The following is a 19,418-nucleotide window of genomic DNA, read 5'->3' on the forward strand; positions in this document are numbered from 1 at the left end:
ATAGATAATGCGCATACATATAAATTTCCACAGTAGATTGGCCAATCTGGTGAACTTTATCCTATGGTGCAGTCATCAAGCCCTTGGAGAACGGTGTTGAATCCCTTGACCAGGAGTTCCTTCTTTAGGCTAAATGAGGTAATCAGCCTGGATACGGGGCTCCTGTTCCTCCAGATATGTTGGATACTGACAGGTACCTGTGGGCTTAATAGCTCCAAATAGGAGCCATGAAAAAGGTGCCCATAGTGTAGTATATTAATGAACCTTTATTTGCAGTACCACATATCACAGACAGGGTATAGTGATATAGAATAAAAAAGCACTATACCTTCATTTAAAATAGCCGCCCGGGCTTCAATCCAGCACCAGGCGGCAGAAGTCTGCTGTACTGTCTAGTTCCTCCTGAGGCCTTTCGTGCAAATAGCACTTCATCAGAGGGAGAACCAACAGCACAGATGGTCTCATGAGTTTAAATAGCTCTCTGTTGGCCATTTTGTCATAGGCCTGATCAAGGAAAGCATTGTGGATGAGAAAGCTTCAGAACACTGGGGCAAATGAGGAATACATCCAATAAAGGGATATACTGGCTCCAAATACAATGCCATATTAGAGTAGCACAGGCGTAGTGCGATGCGCAGCGGCCATTTTCCCTTTGGTCTGGCAATTTATGCTTATACTGTCCGCATAACTGTCACAAGCAGATTAATTAATTAAGGAGCCAGTATATATCCATATATATATTATGAGGGAGGGGTAGTCATCAGCCCACAAACATACTACTGATGAATAGAGGTAATGGTGAAACTAATGCTATAAAAGGGCATCCACAGCAATAATAAAATATATATAAATCTGAAATGCAATATTAAATGCTAATCAATAGATAAATAAAATAAAGCCACGGTAAACAGATCCAATCATGGTAAAATCACAGCACGAAAAAATTAATAAAAACGTGCTGATGACATTAAAAATGATAAAACATATATAAAAATCAAATAAATGCAGTCATATAAATAAATAAAAAGAACATAGACAATTAGCAGAATCAGTGGTATAAAACCTTAACTATTGGCAATAAAACAGTTTATATCCAGTTCTATGTTAAAACCTAATGGATGGAGCGTGCTGAGTTCAAATACCCATTTTGTTTCAGCCTGAGACACCGCTCTTGTTTTATTACTCCCCCTCCAATGTGGCTTAATGATATCAATTCCTATATATTTAAGCATGGAGGGGTCACAGTTGTGGTGGGTCCTATAATGATTAGACAGAGAATGTTCTCTGTAGCCCTTTTTTATGTTGGGCACATGTTCACACAAGCGGTCTCGGAGCCTCCTAGTGGTACGCCCAACATATTGCTTGCGGCAAGGGCATTGCAGTAAATACACCACATATTTACTATAGCAAGTAATAAATTTATTGATAGTATGCGTCTTGCCAGTACTTTCTGAGGTAAATGTATTTACTCTGGATTTTCTGCTAGAGTTACATTTACACATAATACATTTATTACACGGATGGAAACCATGTATATCAGAAAAAAAAGAAATCCTCTTTGGAGGGTCTACCACATTGGGAGCAAGAGTGTGTCTCATAGATGCAGCTTTTCTGGGAGAATGGTAGATAACACAGGGTCAGCCTTCAGGATGTTCCAATTATTTTTAATAATATTCCCAACCTTTTTATGTTGAATGGAGTAAGTAGAAATAAATGGGCAGACATTTGGTTGTGTCAATAATTTGGTATTATCCTGCAACATATTACTCCGGTCCATATTTGCCACGGCATTAATAATAGTGTCTAGTTTTGTGGTATTATAGCCTTTTTCCTGGAATCTCTTTTTCAGAACTATAGATTGTGAGAAATATGTATTAAGATCCAAACAGTTACGTCTTATTCTCATAAATTGTCCCTTTGGAATATTCGCCAACCAGGTGGGATGGTGGCAGCTGTCTATAGGGATATAACTGTTACGGTCTGTTGGCTTGAAATAAGATTCCGTAGCTATTTTCCCATTTATGTTATTCAATGATAAATCCAAGAAATGAATGCTATGCTTACTATAGGCATAAGTGAGACTGATATTAACAGTATTATTGTTTAAAGTTCCAAAAAAGTTTATAAGAGATTCTTCATCACCCTTCCATAGTAGTAAGATATCGTCTATATATCTTTTATAAGTGATTAGTTCTGGCCACTCTCTACTATAGATTATGTCTTCCTCCCAGCGTGACATAAATAGATTTGCAAGGCTGGGGGCAAACTTAGCCCCCATTGCGACACCTTTTGTCTGCAGGAAGTATGTTTGGTTGAACCAGAAATAATTGTGCTGTAAAGCATACTCCAAAAGATTCAGTATATAAGTCTGTTGCATAGGTAATAAAGTGCTGTAGTGCTTTAAATAAAACTCAGCAGCTTCCATGCCATCCGGGTGCTTAATATCCGTGTACAGCGAGGCGACATCTGCTGTTATCAAGTAGGTATCTGGTGTAATATCAGTGTCATATAGTAAGTTAAGTACTTGTTTCGTATCACGAAGGTACAAGGGAGTTTGTACCACTAAAGGTTGTAGAAAGAAATCATACTAGGTGTTATGGCTTAATTAGCTGATTAGAGTGGGACACTTTGAGCCTAGAATATTGCACCTTTTCACAATTTTCTGAGATTGTGGATTTGGGGTTTTCATGAGCTGTAAGCCATAATCATCACAATTATGACAAATCACGACTTGAACTATCTTGCTTTGCATGTAATGAGTCTATCTCATACAGTCAGGTCCATAAATATTGGGACATGGACACAATTCTAACATTTTTGGCTCTATACACCACCACAATGGATTTGAAATGAAACTAACAAGATGTGCTTTAACTGCAAACTGTCAGCTTTAATTTGAGGGTATTTACATCCAAATCAGGTGAACGGTGTAGGAATTACAACAGTTTGCATATGTGCCTCCCACTTGTTAAGAGACCAAAAGTAATGGGACAGAATAATAATTATAAATCAAACTTTCACTTTTTAATACTTGGTTGCAAATCCTTTGCAGTCAATTACAGCCTGAAGTCTGGAACGCATAGACATCACCAGATGTTGAGTTTCATCCCTGGTGATGCTCTGCCAGGCCTCTACTGCAACTGTGTTCCGTTCCTGCTTGTTCTTGGGGCATTTTCCCTTCAGTTTTGTCTTCAGCAAGTGAAATGCATGCTCAATCGGATTCAGGTCAGGTGATGGACTTGGCCATTGCATAACATTCCACTTCTTTCCCTTAAAAAATTCTTTGGTTGCTTTTGCAGTATGCTTTGGGTCATTGTCCATCTGCACTGTGAAGCGGCGTCCAATGAGTTGTGAAGCATTTGGCTGAATATGAGCAGATAATATTCCCGAAACACTTCAGAATTCATCCTGCTGCTTTTGTCAACAGTCACATCATCAATAAATACAAGAGAACCAGTACCATTGGCAGCCATACATGCCCACGCCATGACACTACCACCACCATGCTTCACTGATGAGGTGGTATGCTTAGAATCATGAGCAGTTCCTTTCCTTCTCCATACTCTTCTCTTCCCATCACTCTGGTACAAGTTGATCTTGGTCTCATCTGTCCATAGGATGTTGTTCCAGAACTGTGAAGGCTTTTTTAGATGTCGTTTGGCAAACTCTAATCTGGCCTTCCTGTTTTTGAGGCTCACCAATGGTTTACATCTTGTGGTGAACCCTCTGTATTCACTCTGGTGAAGTCTTCTCTTGATTGTTGACTTTGACACACATACACCTACCTCCTGGAGAGTGTTCTTGATCTGGCCAACTGTTGTGAAGGGTGTTTTCTTCACCAGGGAAAGAATTCTTCGCTCATCCACCACAGTTGTTTTTCGTGGTCTTCCGGGTCTTTTGGTGTTGCTGAGCTCACCAGTGCGTTCCTTCTTTTTAAGGATGTTCCAAACAGTTGTTTTGGCCACGCCTAATGTTTTTGCTATCTCTCTGATGGGTTTGTTTTGTTTTTTCAGCCTAATGATGGCTTGCTTCACTGATAGTGACAGCTCTTTGGATCTCATCTTGAGAGTTGACAGCAACAGATTCCAAATGCAAATAGCACACTTGAAATGAACTCTGGACCTTTTATCTGCTCATTGTAATTGGGATAATGAGGGAATAACACACACCTGGCCATGGAACAGCTGAGAAGCCAATTGTCCCATTACTTTTGGCCCCTTAACAAGTGGGAGGCACATATGCAAACTGTTGTAATTCCTACACCGTTCACCTGATTTGGATGTAAATACCCTCAAATTAAAGCTGACAGTCTGCAGTTAAAGCACATCTTGTTTGTTTCATTTCAAATCCATTGTGGTGGTGTATAGAGCCAAAAATGTTAGAATTGTGTTGATGTCCCATTATTTATGGACCTGACTGTATATTAGTTTCATCTTTTAAGTTGCATTACTGAAATAAATGAACTTGTGCATGATATTCTAATTTTTTGAGTTTCACCTGTATATAGGAACTTTTTTTTGCATGTAAATGTAGATCTATAAGTGATGCTTAACCACTAATGTGTTCAGCTAGTATTTATATTGTAACTTAAACTAGGCATTACAATTAGAGGTAAGTTACTTGAACTGGAGGAAGGTTAATAGTTTGGAGTGGTGCCTTTTTTTGGAATCAACAAAAAGTGACTTGATCTGCACATTTCTTTTAATCTGCCAGTGGCAAGTGTGCTTCTTTTTTTGTAATTGAATTGATTTATTTTTAAAACGGCACACTGGAGCATCAGGAACATAGACTGGTATTCAGTAGCATAAAGGGCTAAAAACATGTGAATCCCCTGCTATGTTGATATGTTCTCCAGCATTTGATGGGTGCTTCAAGGGTAAGGTAACCTTTTTTAAAGCACAAGCCTGTTTTAATAGTCACTGGAATCTAACCCATGACTGCAGTTCGAGAAAAGGTGGTGCGAGAATGTTGGAGAGTCATGTCCAAATTTAAAGCAGCTTTTAAAGTGTTACTAAACCCAGGACCCTCTATTCTTATATCTGGTCTCCCACAGTACACAGAACATGGAAACACAATTATTTTAGTAAATATAAACTGCTAAATACCTTTTCTCATCAGCAGTTAGAGCAGTCTTGTGACTTCAGCAGAGCACTGGTTAAAGCTTGTAGAAGGAATTTTCTTTCTGCTTTAGGAGGATGCAGAACCCCTGACCTCTGTTTGGACAGTGCTGATTGGCCCTGTGCTGATCACATGCACTCTCCCAAGGAAATAAAAAAAGCTCTAGCAATACACACTAAACTGAGCGTGTGCATGTGGCTACAGGTTCAGTCTGTCTTATCAGGAGATAAGACGTGGACATTTGAACAAGAGAAGGGGCAGAGAAAACAAGATCAAACGGCCTTTTTACACAATGCAGAGGATAAACCACTTAGGTTCCACAGAAAAAAGAAAAAAAACCTGCAGCCCCTCAAACCCCCCGCTTAACCACTTCCCTCCCGCGCTATAATGGATATATGGCTCCCCAGTTCTGCGCACCCCATTGGGAAGTCTCTGAGATCTCTGTGTGCCTTAAATACAGCACGCCACAGATTGAGATAAAGAGCCAATCACATTGGTCCTTTACGACGTGTTTGCTGTGTCCAGTCACAAGCAATCACAATTGTAAACACAGTAAGTCTATTCCGGTTATCCAGCTCTCCTTTCTTCACACACAGACCGCTGGACATTGAGTTATGACCTTTTACAATGCTATGCAGTGCCACAAATAAGTGCACTGATCATCAAACACTAGTCTGATAAAGCAAACACTAGTATGTGGCACAGTGAGAGCTTATAGGAAGGGCTTCCTGCAAAGGCTTGTGAACACTAAACTACAAAGAGGGGAGTTGGTGAATTTGCGAAAAGAAGTGTTGGCTATGGAGGGACAAATGAGTGGATATATGCTTTCCTCAATCCACGACACCTCCATAGAAATCCATGGAACAGGGCCGTATCTAGCCTGTCTGATGTGAGCGTGCAGTAAAAAAAAAGTCGGGGGGGCAGAAGATGGAAGGTCAGCAGGGCAGTGTATAGGGAGTAAGCAGGGCAGAGGATAGGGTCAGAAGTTTGTATAGTAGTGTACAGAGGTCATTAGTTTGTAGGGCAGTGTACATGGGTCAGGAGTATATGAGGCAGACTTCACAGGTCAGTAGTAAGTTTGCTGAGTTCAGGTCCAGAAGTGGGAGAAGCTTCAAGGGGAATGATTAAACAAAATCTGTACCTCACTGTATACTTTACACACACATATCACAGTCCTTGTACCCACAAAATACTCCTATTTACTATGTCACAAGTGACAGTCTCACCAATACACAAACCTCAGAACGAAGAATAATTTTTAAGTTCCCCCTCAAACACAGTCCCCTCTCTGCATCAAGTCCTCCCCTTTTCATCAGGGTCCCAAAAGTCCCCCCTACATAAGGGTCCCCAGAGTCACTTCCCCTTTCATCAGGGTCCCCAGAGTCACTTCCCCTTTCATCAGGGTCCCCAGAGTCACTTCCCCTTTCATCAGGGTCCCCAGAGTCACTTCCCCTTTCATCAGGGTCCCCAGAGTCACTTCCCCTTTCATCAGGGTCCCCAGAGTCCACCCTTGTAGTAAAGTGTCACAAAAACAAAAAATCAGGGTCCCCATAGTCCCCCTTCTTATATCAATCAGGGTGTCCATAGTCCCTCTCCTTAAATCAGGGTCCCCTTAGCCCCCCTCATTACATCAGAGTCCCCTTAGCCCCCCTCATTACATCAGGGGTCTCCACATTCCCCCTCCTTACACTCCAGTCCTCCCTCGCTTTAATCACTGCAAAATCTTCATGGCAGAGCTGATCCATCCCACACCAATACAAGAAGCCAACGGGATGAAGACTTGATTGTAGTGATGGACAGTGCACCCTGTGTACCCATTGGCTGGAGAGGCAGTGGGAAGCAGTGATGCTCGCCTCTTCAACCAATGGTTAGCTGAATCACTCTTTAGCCCCTCCCCCTTGACATCACTCCGGATCTTCTGAGTCCCAGCTGGCTAGCTTACTATGCAAGCAGCCGGGAGGACATGTATTCTAATACAGGAGACAGTGGCAACTCAATGTACAGCCTTCTTGCCGCCTCGCTGCCCCCCTCCCCTGCAGACTTTATGGGAACTGCGTCCGACTGTCCCCTTATCAGAAGCCCTGAAGGTGGGAGTGGGGGATCTGAAGGCTTGGGGAGCGCAACTGAAATTTGGGGGGGGCAAAGCCCACCCCAGCAACCCCTAGATCTGGCCATGGCACGGAAGGAATGGCCCAGTCCAGGAACTCGAATGTGTACATCAGTACAATATGTTCATTGGGGTATCAATTATAATGATCAGTTGATAACAGCCCTATCTAGCAACAAGAAGAACCCACAATTGGTATTAAAAAGTTTCCATTTACCTCTTTAATTTGGCAATGTTATCTTTTGTAAATCCACTGAAAGCCCCGGATCGTTTCTCAGATATCAGGAGGATAGTGTCACTGCCCTTGTGTACCTGGAAGGCCTCACATTAATAAACATTTGCTCAGATGCAGAGAGCAGACACCACAAAACACATTTTCTAGATATATTCCCTCCCAAAGAAATAGGCCAAAGCGTTAAAATAAAATGTTGGGCATGCTCCAGAGGGGGAGTTAGATGTAACACCCGTCAACCACGCCTCTGCCTGCTGCCTAAACTGACCATGTCTCTGCCTGCTACCTGGATTGACCCTGGCCTGTTTCTTGACTATTCATCTGCGCGCTGCCTGTTTATCAACCACGTTTCTGTCTTCCATCTGATCGGACCTTGGCCTGTTAGTCAATCATGTTTTTTTGCCTGCCGCTGATCTTTTACCCTGTTACTGGGGGTGATGAAGATTTTTTTTTTTTTTTTTTTTTTTACGATTGCTTTTACACCAATTTAGGATGTAAAATCAATCATTTCTCTCTCTCTGTCTGCATTCTTGCAGCCATTGAGAAATACTGTGTGGGCTGTGTTTGGTCAGAGACTTGTCACATGGTACAAGGCTGTTGTGAATAGCCTTGTACCATGTGACCTCTGTGATCATTCACAGATTTCACACGTAGTAAGCAATGATGTCACAAGTGACATCTTGCTTACTACTTTGCATGTGATCACTGATTGGCCAATTAGTGATCACATGATCGGGACCTCGTACAGAGGTCCCGTCAGACGATCGGTGTATCACTGTGTCCGGAGGACACAGCGAGCACCGGATCGCGGTCCCAGGGAGCGCGCACAACTAGAAATAGCGGGTGCCGTTTATGAATGGCAACCCGCCCCTGGAGTGCCACCGTCCTGCCGTTTAAAAACAGTAGGCGGACGGCAAGTGGTTAAGAAAAATGTTTTGTTTTTCAACATTTTCAGTATTTTTTCGCTTGCATAGCAAAAAATAAAAACTCATTGGTGATTAAATACCACCAAAAAAAATTTCTACCAGGGTCCCACTGACGTATACTAATTCTGCAATCACTTGCTTATGTATCAGAAGACTGGATTCTGTGTGAGGTAGAGACTAATCTTACTCCTGTTCCCTGTAGATCAACATAATGGAATGGTGGAGCCGTGTAATCCAAACAGAACCAGAAATTAACACAAAGAAAATTAATCCTGAAAACTCTAAGGTATGGTTTATGGAACTTGAGAGTTGTGTGCCACGGGTTTACTTTGGTATAAGAATTACTTAAGATGAACAACATAAGATCCTTATTCTTGGACATTAATGATATTTGTACGTTGTTCTTTTCATTCAGTATTTGTATATCTGTTTGCCTTTAGCTGTCTGATTTAGATGGAGAGACCCGGAGTATGGTAGAAAAAATGATGTATGACCAAAGACAGAAATCAATGGGCCTTCCAACTTCAGATGAACAGAAGAAGCAGGACATTTTGAAAAAGTAAGTTTTTTTGTTTTTTTTTTGTTCATTTTAAAATGAAACTCAAGCAACTGCAGATGGATGAATGGTGTAATGTTTTGAAACCACTGTCCTAGGAATATTTGTTTGGCTAATGTTTATAAAGAACCAGGCACCAATGGGTATTTGTGGTGATCTAAAAATCCACTTTGAATTGTTATTCTACTGCATCATTGTATACCAGAGAGTGCCATGTTTTTGATTATTATTGTCTCTGTCAGAATTGGCCTTTTTGGCTTGAAGGGTTAACTCTAGCTTTAAGTAAACGCATTGCCAATAAAATAGGAAAAATAACTATATGAGATGCAGTCAGAAGTGCATGAAAGAAAAATATGGCAGGGGAAAGGTCAGCCTCCATAGAGGCCTTAGAGGCTGATACTGCTAGGAAAGAAAACAGCCGGACGTGGAACCTTTGTCAAATCATGAGGTTCATGGCTGCTTGTGCTGGTCTCGAAAGAGTGCAACGGTGCTAACTCCATTCCCAGCAAAGCTTAGTGACTTACCAACCAGGTCTACTGCCCGAGTGAGTCTTCAGAGATGGAGAGTCTAGAGGTGATGCCAGTGGCTCAGGACCTTGAAATCCCACCAGAATCTGAAAGGTACCCCCCGTGGAACTCAGTGCCAAAAGCTCACTATCAGGTCATCTATGCAGAGTCTTGATTTAATAAATGATTGAGGAGAAACTAAACTTGCTAGAAAAAAGAAAACTGTTTAGTCTATACAAAAGCAGAGCAGGAAAAAAAGTTGTCTATCTTCTTAGGGCAATAGATAAAATTGTGGTAGGCCAGTAGTAAGAGGGTCTATTCTGTCTGGGTTTTTTTTTTTTTGCCAGTGTCCAATCCTCCTGTAGGTGACAGTATACCCAAAGGTTAAAGATTTCCTGTGTCCCTCAATGGGTAAAAAAAAAAAAAGTTAGTTTTGCAGCAAAGCAGACTCCTGCCTGCCCGATCGCTTCTATGGCCTCCTTTGTGTCCCCTATGTGATGGGGAGAAAAAAGTTAAGTAAAAAAAAATGTTTTTTTCTTGCAAAAAAATTGTTACACCCAAGCACATAATATGCCCTCGCCCTCACAAAAAAATGTTGAGGCCCCCACATATACGCACACATGAACATAAACACACGTCGGGGTGTCTAAACATGAAACCGTCCATTGCAATACACAGATTACATATCGCTGCGCACTCCGGAGCAAGAGCAATAATTCTAGAACAAGATGTCCTACGTAGTACTAAATTGATGACCTATAGGGGCTTTTGAAGCATCGCCTATAAAAAAAAATTGTTGCCATTTCATAGGCGTATACAAATTTAAGGTTTGGCATGTTGGGTATCTATTTACTCGGCACAACTTCATCTTATATATTTTAGCATCAATTTGGGTAATTTTATTGCATTTGTTTGCCCTCAAATTCACTTTAGTGTGTTTTTACTGAAAGTTTGCATTTCCTAGACCTTGGAGGTAAAATCGTGTGACATAAAAAATTGGAACTACCACTATTTTATTCTCTAAGGTGTCTGCTTTCAAACAATATATAATGTTTGAGGAGTTTGTGTAATGTTCAGGCCTGAAATAATTTTTTTTAAACGTGTGCAAAAAAAAGGCTCTGGAAGTGAAAGGGTTAAAGTGTTACTAAACCACAACAGTAAAATCAGTCTGTATATGCAGTAAAGCATGCTTGTTATACTCACTGTGGAACCTAAGGGGTTAATCCTCTGCATTGTGTTAAAGGGCTGTTTGATCCTGTGTTCTCTGATCCTCCCCTTTTACTGTCCCCAATCCATCTGCTGGGGGCAAGCTGCAAATGCTCAGTTTAGTGTTTATTGCTAGAGAGGTTGTATGGGTGCAAGTGATCTGCACAGGGCCAATCAGCGCTGTCCAGACAGAGGGTCAGGGGTCATGCAGCATCATAGGACAGTCAGAGGAGAATCAAAACTCCTACAAGATTAAGCAGTGCTTCGTCTAACACTAATATAAGTCACAAGACTGCTATATACTGCTGATGAGAAAAGGGATTTTGCAGTTTAAATTTACTAAAATAATTGCAGTTCTGTGTACCAGATATAGTGAAATGCAGGGTCCTGGGTCTATTTAATTATTTCAAGTACTTATATAGTGCTGTCAATTTACGCAGCACTTTACATATATATATATATTATACATTCACATCAGTCCCTAACCCTCAAGGGGCGTACAATCTAATTTACATTCATACATACACATACTAGGGCCAATTTAGACAGGATCCAAATAACCTACCAGCATTTCTTTGGAGTGTAGGAGGAAACCGGAGTACCCGGAGGAAATCCATGCAGGCACAGGGAGAACATGCAAACTCCAGGCAGGTGGTGCCGTGGTTGGGATTCGAACTGACGACACTAGTACTGCCAGGCAGAAGTGCTAACCCTTTAGCTGCTGTGCTGCACTGTGTTTAGTAACACTTTAAGAATGTATGTGAGAGAAAGCAAACCTGCCATCTGCTAATAAAATAATTCCCACGTGGCTTAAGGAACTTTGCTGGGAACATATTAATTTACATATGGCGGTTAAAAGTTGTCATGCACATTATTCTTATTTATGCTAATGAGTATCATTACTCAATCACCATTTGCATAGTGTGTAAATTAATGTGACCCAAGATCAGTGTATGGCAAGTTTTTTCCAGCAGTGATTGAGGCATTTGAAATGTTCAGAAACACAGATGTGTAATAGAGAAATAATAGTGCCCCTCTGAAATTCAAATTCAGAATAGCAATGAAATAGCAGCTAACAGCATGGACAAACAAGAAGTAAATTCTCGTGTTCTGTATTTCAGGTTCATGGAACAACACCCAGAAATGGACTTCTCTAAAGCCAAATTCAGCTGATCCTCTCCATCCAAAATGTTTGCTTGAGAGGCACTGTCTGTATTGCAAAATGGCCAAGGACAGTTGTACTTTGTGGTGACAAAAACAATACCTGCTGGTCCGCTATATACAAGGATTTTGACATTTTTCAACAAATCCTTAGTTTCTTCTGTTCTGTAAATACTGGAATAAATGGTCCATGCTAAAGCTCTGTCTGAAACCTTTTAAAAATGAGCACCAAGGCTCTAGCTCTTTGATATTAAGTTTATCCCAATGTTGTAAAAAGAAATCTTGCACACCCTAACCCCCCCCCCCCCCCCCAAAACAAATAAAGTGCTTTTTCTGGTTATTAAAGATTAACCTAACTGGCTGCATGACGTTCGTTATACAACTACTTCCCAGAATCCTCATCCTGCTTCCCCTAAAATGCTGGTCAGAACTTAAAAGGAACTAAGCGGTTAATTCTTGCCTTTTCAACTGTCCCTTACAGGGGCCAGCATATTCTGTGCATTGGTCTATGGCTGGCATGGGGTGACTTCACTCATCCTGGCACACAGGGATCAGCCCACTTCTGTAAGCTGTGCATGCGCAGCTCAGTTTACAGTGCCGGAGGACCGTGAACAGGCAGGCAGGGGCATTTTATTGCAGAAGAATCAGTGCATGTGCAATGAAAACCTGCCTGCTTGCTTGTTGTCACAGCGGAACTTCAGTTCCACTTTAGGTCACACTACCGGCAATCTTATAAGTTCACCTTTTATAATATGTTACACCCATATTCAGGATGTAACATGTTACAAAAGGACTGGCCCCCGCTTTGACAGGTAGCGGAGGATCTTCTCCCCCCTCTTGCTGTCAAAATGTAAAAAAACAATTTCTGCCGGGCGGGCAGAATCCTCTGGGAATGAGAAAACTACAAGTCCCGACAGCCATAGTGGCTGCCAGCTCTCAATGAACTACCACAGAGCTGTGGCAGGTCATTGATTTTTCCTGTCAGTGTATCGGCTTGCTCTTACAAATAAGCAGATATATTGATAGGTCTGCAGGAGTCCTGCATAGCACCAGCGATCTCCTGATTGCGGATGCAATGCTTCACAGGTTTCTGCACTAACAAAAATAATAAATGCATTTTTTTTCTTTGCAGGTTAAAAAAAAAATGCATTTATTATTTTTTGTCAAAAGGTGAACTTACCCTTTTAAGCATAAAAAATCCAATCCCTAGAATTTTTAGTTACTTCTTGCACTGGAAGTTTCACCTTTGGCTTTGAATGTGCATGTCTAGAAGGAAGCTGGGAGGTTTTTTTTTGTTTTTTTTTTAACAACACTGAACTGTGTTTTTACAACTGAACATGTGATTACACCAAAGGATGAACCTCCAACATAGCTATCATGCACAGAGGCCTGTGTAAGATTTACTGTAATAGAATATCATTTGCAGAACAAGAAAGTAAGGGTCTGCAGTTTGGTTAAAATCCTTACTTAATATATGTTGTTGAGCTAGAGGTACAGGTGTCCTTGCAATACAACACCCACATAGGTGAATATGAGAATGCCTGCTGTGGAAAGAACAAGCTGCATCTGTTCTAATTAAAATGGTTGTGTAATGCATTAGCTATCAATATGCATGTTATTTCATCATAAATTATTACAGTCAACCAAAGCAATTTTCCATGTGTTTTTTAGGTCATGACAGCACAAACAATGGCTGATTACTAAGGGTTTTACTAGACCGGCACTTTTAGTGTTGCATCTTTAACACATACGAATTACCACCAGAGAAAAATGCTGATGTACTTTTTTTAAAAAAAAGTACATTGCAAGCTTGTCTCAGTGTAATGAATCCGGTTCCTGGCTCTCACACGTAACAAAGCTTCATAAAGTCAGAAAAGCTGCTACCTGAACACTTTTTTGAAGGTCTTGTGACCTTTATTGGTGGTGCTGCATCTAGTAGCTGTTTATCATAGATGCTCTTCAGGCTGCGGCTAAGGTGATTTTTTTTAAAATGGTTTTAACACCAACCATTTAGTACAGACCACCAGTTCAATTAGGAGTTTGTACATACACATTAATAGACTGAAAAGCTTGTGTCTGTATTTGAGCATTGTAGCAGCTGTGCCTTACACATTTCACCATCCTTTTGTTTAAGGCATCTAAAGTGTATGATACCAACTGGCCTTATTTACTTTACAATATGCAGTGATCCACACTAATGTGTTGTCCTTGATCTTTCAATGTGTTGACTTCAATAGTTCATCTTTTGTGACTTTATGGAAGATTTCTTTGCATAACTTCCTTTTTAAATGGTAATTTCAGATTTTTTTCTTAAACAAGTTACAAATGTCTGTTAAATATTTTATGTTCAATAAAGCTCCAGTTCATCAAAGGAGAATAGCATGAGGCACTTTCTTGACACTTCTCTTCATCTGAAGTGCTCTTCATCTGCAGTTTGGGGATGTTATACACACAACATTACAAAAAAAAAAAAAAATCCTTTTGCCAATTAGTTCTGAAGCTTGTATGGAAGCCTGTTATCACCCTGCTTTTAAGTGACAGCCCAGGGCTCCCCTTGTGATAAGTTAACAAAATGGAGCTTTCTTTAACCACAAGCCTACCAGGCACTTATACCCCCTTATTTACCAGGCCAATTTTCAGCTTTCAGCGCTGCCGCACTTTGATTGACAATTGCGCGGTCATGCAACATTGTACCCATATGAAATTTTGATCCTTTTTTTCTCAAATAGAGCTTTCTTTTGGTGGTATTTAATCGCCACTGGGCGCTTTACTTTTTGCGCTATAAATAAAAAAAGTGCAAAAAATTTGAAGAAAAAAAAAAAGTTTCTTTGTTTCTATTATAAAATTTTTCAAACAGGTATTTTTTCTCCTTCACTGATGTACGTTGATGAGGCAGCACTGATGGGCACTGATAGGTGGCACGGATAGGCGGCACTGATAGACAGCACTAATGAGGTGTCACGGATAGGCGGCACTAATATGCAGCACTGATAGGTGACACTGATGATGGGTACTGACTGGCGGCACTGACTGGCACAACCCCTGGGCACTGACTGGTGGCACTGGTGGGCGGCACAGGTAGGTGGCACTTCTGGGCACAGGTGTGTGACACTGCAGAGTGGCACAGGTGGGTGATCTGCTGGGCACAGGTGGGTGATCTGGGCACAGGTGGGCGGAGCTAGTGGGCGCACTGCTGGGCACAGGTGGGCGGAACTTGCGGGTGGTACTGCTGGGCACTGATCATCAGTGCCCTGATGATCGGTGCCGATCCCCGCTCTGACAACTGCCGGTTCTCGGCAGTACTTTCCTCACGATCTGACAGCGTGAGGAAAGTGCAGCCGAGAACCGGCACTTGCATTTCCCTGTGATCAGCGTGTCATTGGACACCGCTGATCACGTGGTAAAAGGCCGCTGTGATTGGCCTTTTACCACATCACGTGATCAGCTGTGTCTGTAGGACACAGCGATCACGGAGATCGCCGGGTGCGCGCCCCCCCGCAGGAGAGCGCGTTCTGGGAGGCCGTCATATGACGTCCACTCAGAACTGGCCGGCCGCAGTGCAGCCGTCATTCGGCTATCTGCGGTCGCCAACTAGTTAACTACAAGCCTACAGGGCACTTATACCCCCTTCCTGCCCAGGCCAATTTCCAGCTTTCAGCGTTGTAGAACTTTGAATGATAATTGCGCAGTCATGCAACACTGTACCCATATGAAATTATTTTTTTTTGTGACAGCGTTATTTTGGTGGTATTTAATGAACTCCTGGGTTTTTAATTTTTTTCTTAAACCAAAAACCACTGAAAATTTTGGAAAAAAAAAAACATTTTTTCTTAGCTTTTGTTATAACATTTTGTAAACAAGTGATTTTTCTCCTTCACTGATGTGTGCTAATGAGGCTGCACCGATGGACACGGATAGGCATCCCTGATGGGCACTGATAGGTATTGATGGGTGACACTGAAAGGCAGCTCAGATGTGCACTGATATGTGACACTGACAGGTGGCACTGCTGGGCCTACACTGAAGATCAGTGTACATGTCCCCTCCGAGAAATGCCGATTACCGGCTCTCCTCTTGAGCTGTCATTGTGACAGCTGAAAATGGTTGCAGTTCCTAAAATTTGTACTTGATATTTATGTTCAACCCCTTGAATTAAAGCTGAAAGTCTGCACTTCAAATTCACTTGGATTGTTTAATTTTAATTTATTCTGGTGGCATACAGAGCCAAAAGTATGAAATTTGTGCCTGTGTACGAGCTTTAAAAGTAATTTTTGTCATTACATTTTAATTACTGATCTCAGTACAATGATTTTGTCTCTGTAAGCAGCGTGGATAAAAAAAAAAAAAATCATTTATTTTAATAAAATGCTTTTGGAGTAAAACCTATCTAAAGATAGGTTTTCTATTTAAGATACATTAATGATTTAGTTTATTCAGCATGAAATTGAGCTTAGTTATGTAGCATGAGGCTGCATATTCTACAATATTTACATTTGTGGTAAACTCATTCAATGAATCCAAACTCTGCAAGCTGAGAACATGCACTGCATTCACATAATTTCACAGTAACCATGAGAAAAAAAAAAAACATGAAATAAAAGAATTTGAGCAATTCTCCAACTATCTGTGATTAACCTAAAATTGGTTCTCATATGGCAGCTTATTCTAAAAAGGAAACCTTCACTTGGTTTGCAAATATGAGAGATTCTAACTACCAGCAAGAATGAGGCGGAGTCCTTACATTTAAAGAGCACCTGTCATTTTAGATCCATCATGGCAGTGCCAGTTTGCGGGCATCCACTCACCTGCTCCTACCACGTCCCTCACCTTATTGTGTTGTTGCCACATCACCAGCCGTCCAATTAAAGTGACTGGGACTGTCGGTGAGTCAACAGCGGGTCAGAGGAGGAGCTACTGCAGGACAGAGATGACAGTTGCTCTTTAACCACTTCCCGTCCAGCCCATGTACATAAACGGCCGGACAGGAGCAGTGCAGGCACGGGTTGCCATTCATGAGCGGGTTGCCGTTCATAAATGGCACCCGCATTTACAGCCTGTGCAATAGTAGTAAGCAAGATGTCACTTGCTGACATCATTGCTTACTACTAGTGAAATCTGTGACTGATCACAAAAGTCACATGGTACAAGGCTATTCACAACACTTGTACCAATCACAGCTCTCACAGTATTTCTCAATGGCTGTAAGAATGCAAAGAGGAGAAATGATTGCTTTTACAGCCTTTATGGGTGTTGAAGATTATATATATATATATATAGATATATATTTTTTTTTTTATCACCCCCCCCCCCCACAAGTAGTACAGTCTCACTTTGGTTGACAATATGTTAAAACAAAAAACAAATATATAAAAAAATTACATTTTTTTTTAAAAATTATAATTTTTGATTAAACTAATTTTTTTTTTTTTTTTACTAAAAAGATAACTGAATACATTTTGGCCAAGATTTATGAAGAAAGATTATTTATTTGCAAAATGTTATAAGAAAACACTTTTCAAAATTTTTGAAATTTTTCATTTATATAGCAAAACAAATAAAAATCCCAGTGGTGAATATATGCCACCAAAATAAAGTTTTATCTGTCTCAAAAAAAATGCTAAAAAATTCATATGGGTACAGTGTTGCATGACTGTGCAATTGTCATTCAAAGTGTGATAGTGCTGAAAATTGGCCTGGACAGGAAGGGGGTAAGATCATATAAATTATGATTTAAATCCAGCCTTTTCACTAGTTATTTAAATCAAATCAAACCAGTCTGTAACCAAACAAGCTTGTGGGATGGGGCTGAAATGTCAAGAAGACGGATGTGTCAGCTATGTGATACCTGCTTTAAGCTTTTCATCAACATCATAAATCTTATCAGAGCTAATGAAAAAAAAAAAGGCTTACATAAAGTACAAATAGCATGAACACAAAAGTGCTGCAGGAAATGGTACTTATATTTTGACCATAAAAGACTGGGTAAAACTTTATGGAAACAAATACCATGTGTTCCTAAGGTTGAACCAAAACAGCTCTCTCAGCAGTCACTGTGGGGGTACATGCCCTGATCCTAGGAGGCTGGAAATTTAAAAAAAAAAGGTGGCTTGGCTCCATATCTCTGTGCTATGCCCTCCTCCACAGCAAACCAGTGTAGCTTAGTAACCCAAGAAAGCAGAATATTTTTTCCAGTTCTGATTACAAATGACCTCAGAAGGTAGCTTTTCTGATCACATATACCTCAGCAAGGAGTTCTTAAATTGCACCATGCGCCTATGTCACCCTTTCTGGTGCTTTAGAAGGACAAGCGAGTATCTTCCTTTGACATCAGTGAGGACATCATTCTCCCCTTTTCCTTCCCAGCCAAAAGAGTTTGCTCTTCATTCTTTAGATGTAGTAATTAGAATCTACCCAAGCTATACTGCTGCTTTACAAAAGTTGAATTCTGTGTTTTGCATATTTGATGCCTTTGGGAGAGAACATTCTGGCCTCCAGTGCAACTAGGGCATTGATGAATCTTGTAGTGACCCCCATTCATGCTTGCAATTACCCACAGAGGGCTCAGTGCAATTAGCTGTGGATAGGAAGCCCTACTGAAAACAATGGGAGCCAGACTGTACGGGCAGCTCTTTGGGGCCAGAGCATTTAATCACTTATGCATCAATTACCTGTGGATTATCATCCATAAGGGCAGACTGTTTCAATAAGGCTTCCAACCCACAGCTAATAGCCCTGCCAAGTCTTCCATTGGTAAAGGCCCCATTTGCAAGTGTGAATGGACTTTGTCTTCAGTTCACTAAGTTTTGACATATGTACATAACTGCTGTGGTGTAGCCTCCTTTGGCCAAATGTCTTGTAAGCAGCTGTGTGAGTGGACCTAACATTACCTGAGAGGTGTTATACTTTAACGTGTTACAAAAATGTATGTGGATGAAGTGACAATAGACAAACAGGCACCATCCCCAATAAATATATAGAACACAAATGGTTTTGTGTTGTGTTATACTTTATCCTCCCTTTTGTTTGGGACTGTTTTTAGACATCCAACAGTTCTGTATGTTCCCATAAAATTCTTTTCTGTGGCAGTTCATTGAGAGGCTGTAGTTGTCAGGCCTGTTACCTGTATCAAGGTTCACCATCCTTATACTTTTTGCTAGCTAGCTACTGCTGAGGATGGCTGATTGCAGGAGTTTTATGTGGTCCAGAGAAGAAGCAACGCTTGTAACTTCCTAGCATCTTGCCTTTCAGTAATAGGGCATAAGAACAGATATACATATACATTTTCCAATAGTATTGAGACTCCCCTCCAAATCATTAAATTCAGGTGTTCCAATCACCTCCATGGCCACAGGTGTATAAAATCAAGCACCCAGGCATGCAGACTGCTTCTACAAACATTTGTGAAAGAATGGGTAGCTCTCAGGAGCTCAGTGAATTCAAGTGTGGTACCGTGTTGCCACCTGTACAATAAGTCCTTCCATGAAATTACCTTGCAGATATTCCACAGTCAACTGTTAGTGGTATTATAGCAAAGTGGAAGCAACTGGGAACAACAGCAACTCAGACACAAAGTGGTAGGCCATGTAAAATGACAGCGGAGTCAGCG

General features: G+C 41.0%; 1 protein-coding gene across 1 annotated transcript in view; it reads left to right on the plus strand.

The window, feature by feature from the left end:
• The window catches only part of NUDC (nuclear distribution C, dynein complex regulator), a 52,486-nt gene extending 38,303 nt beyond the window's left edge, over nt 1-14,183 (plus strand). The window contains exons 7-9 of the mRNA XM_089686238.1: nt 8,586-8,669; nt 8,824-8,942; nt 11,773-14,183. Coding sequence (XP_089542364.1) covers nt 8,586-8,669; nt 8,824-8,942; nt 11,773-11,824 — 255 coding nt within the window. The 3' untranslated portion in view covers nt 11,825-14,183. The remainder of the gene's footprint in view (nt 1-8,585; nt 8,670-8,823; nt 8,943-11,772) is intronic.
• The last annotated feature ends 5,235 nt before the right edge of the window (nt 14,184-19,418 follow it).

This window comes from Staurois parvus, unplaced genomic scaffold (assembly GCF_062004578.1).
Source record: "Staurois parvus isolate SC_StPar_1 unplaced genomic scaffold, SC_StPar_1.0 ptg000394l, whole genome shotgun sequence".
NCBI lineage: Eukaryota > Metazoa > Chordata > Amphibia > Anura > Ranidae > Staurois > Staurois parvus.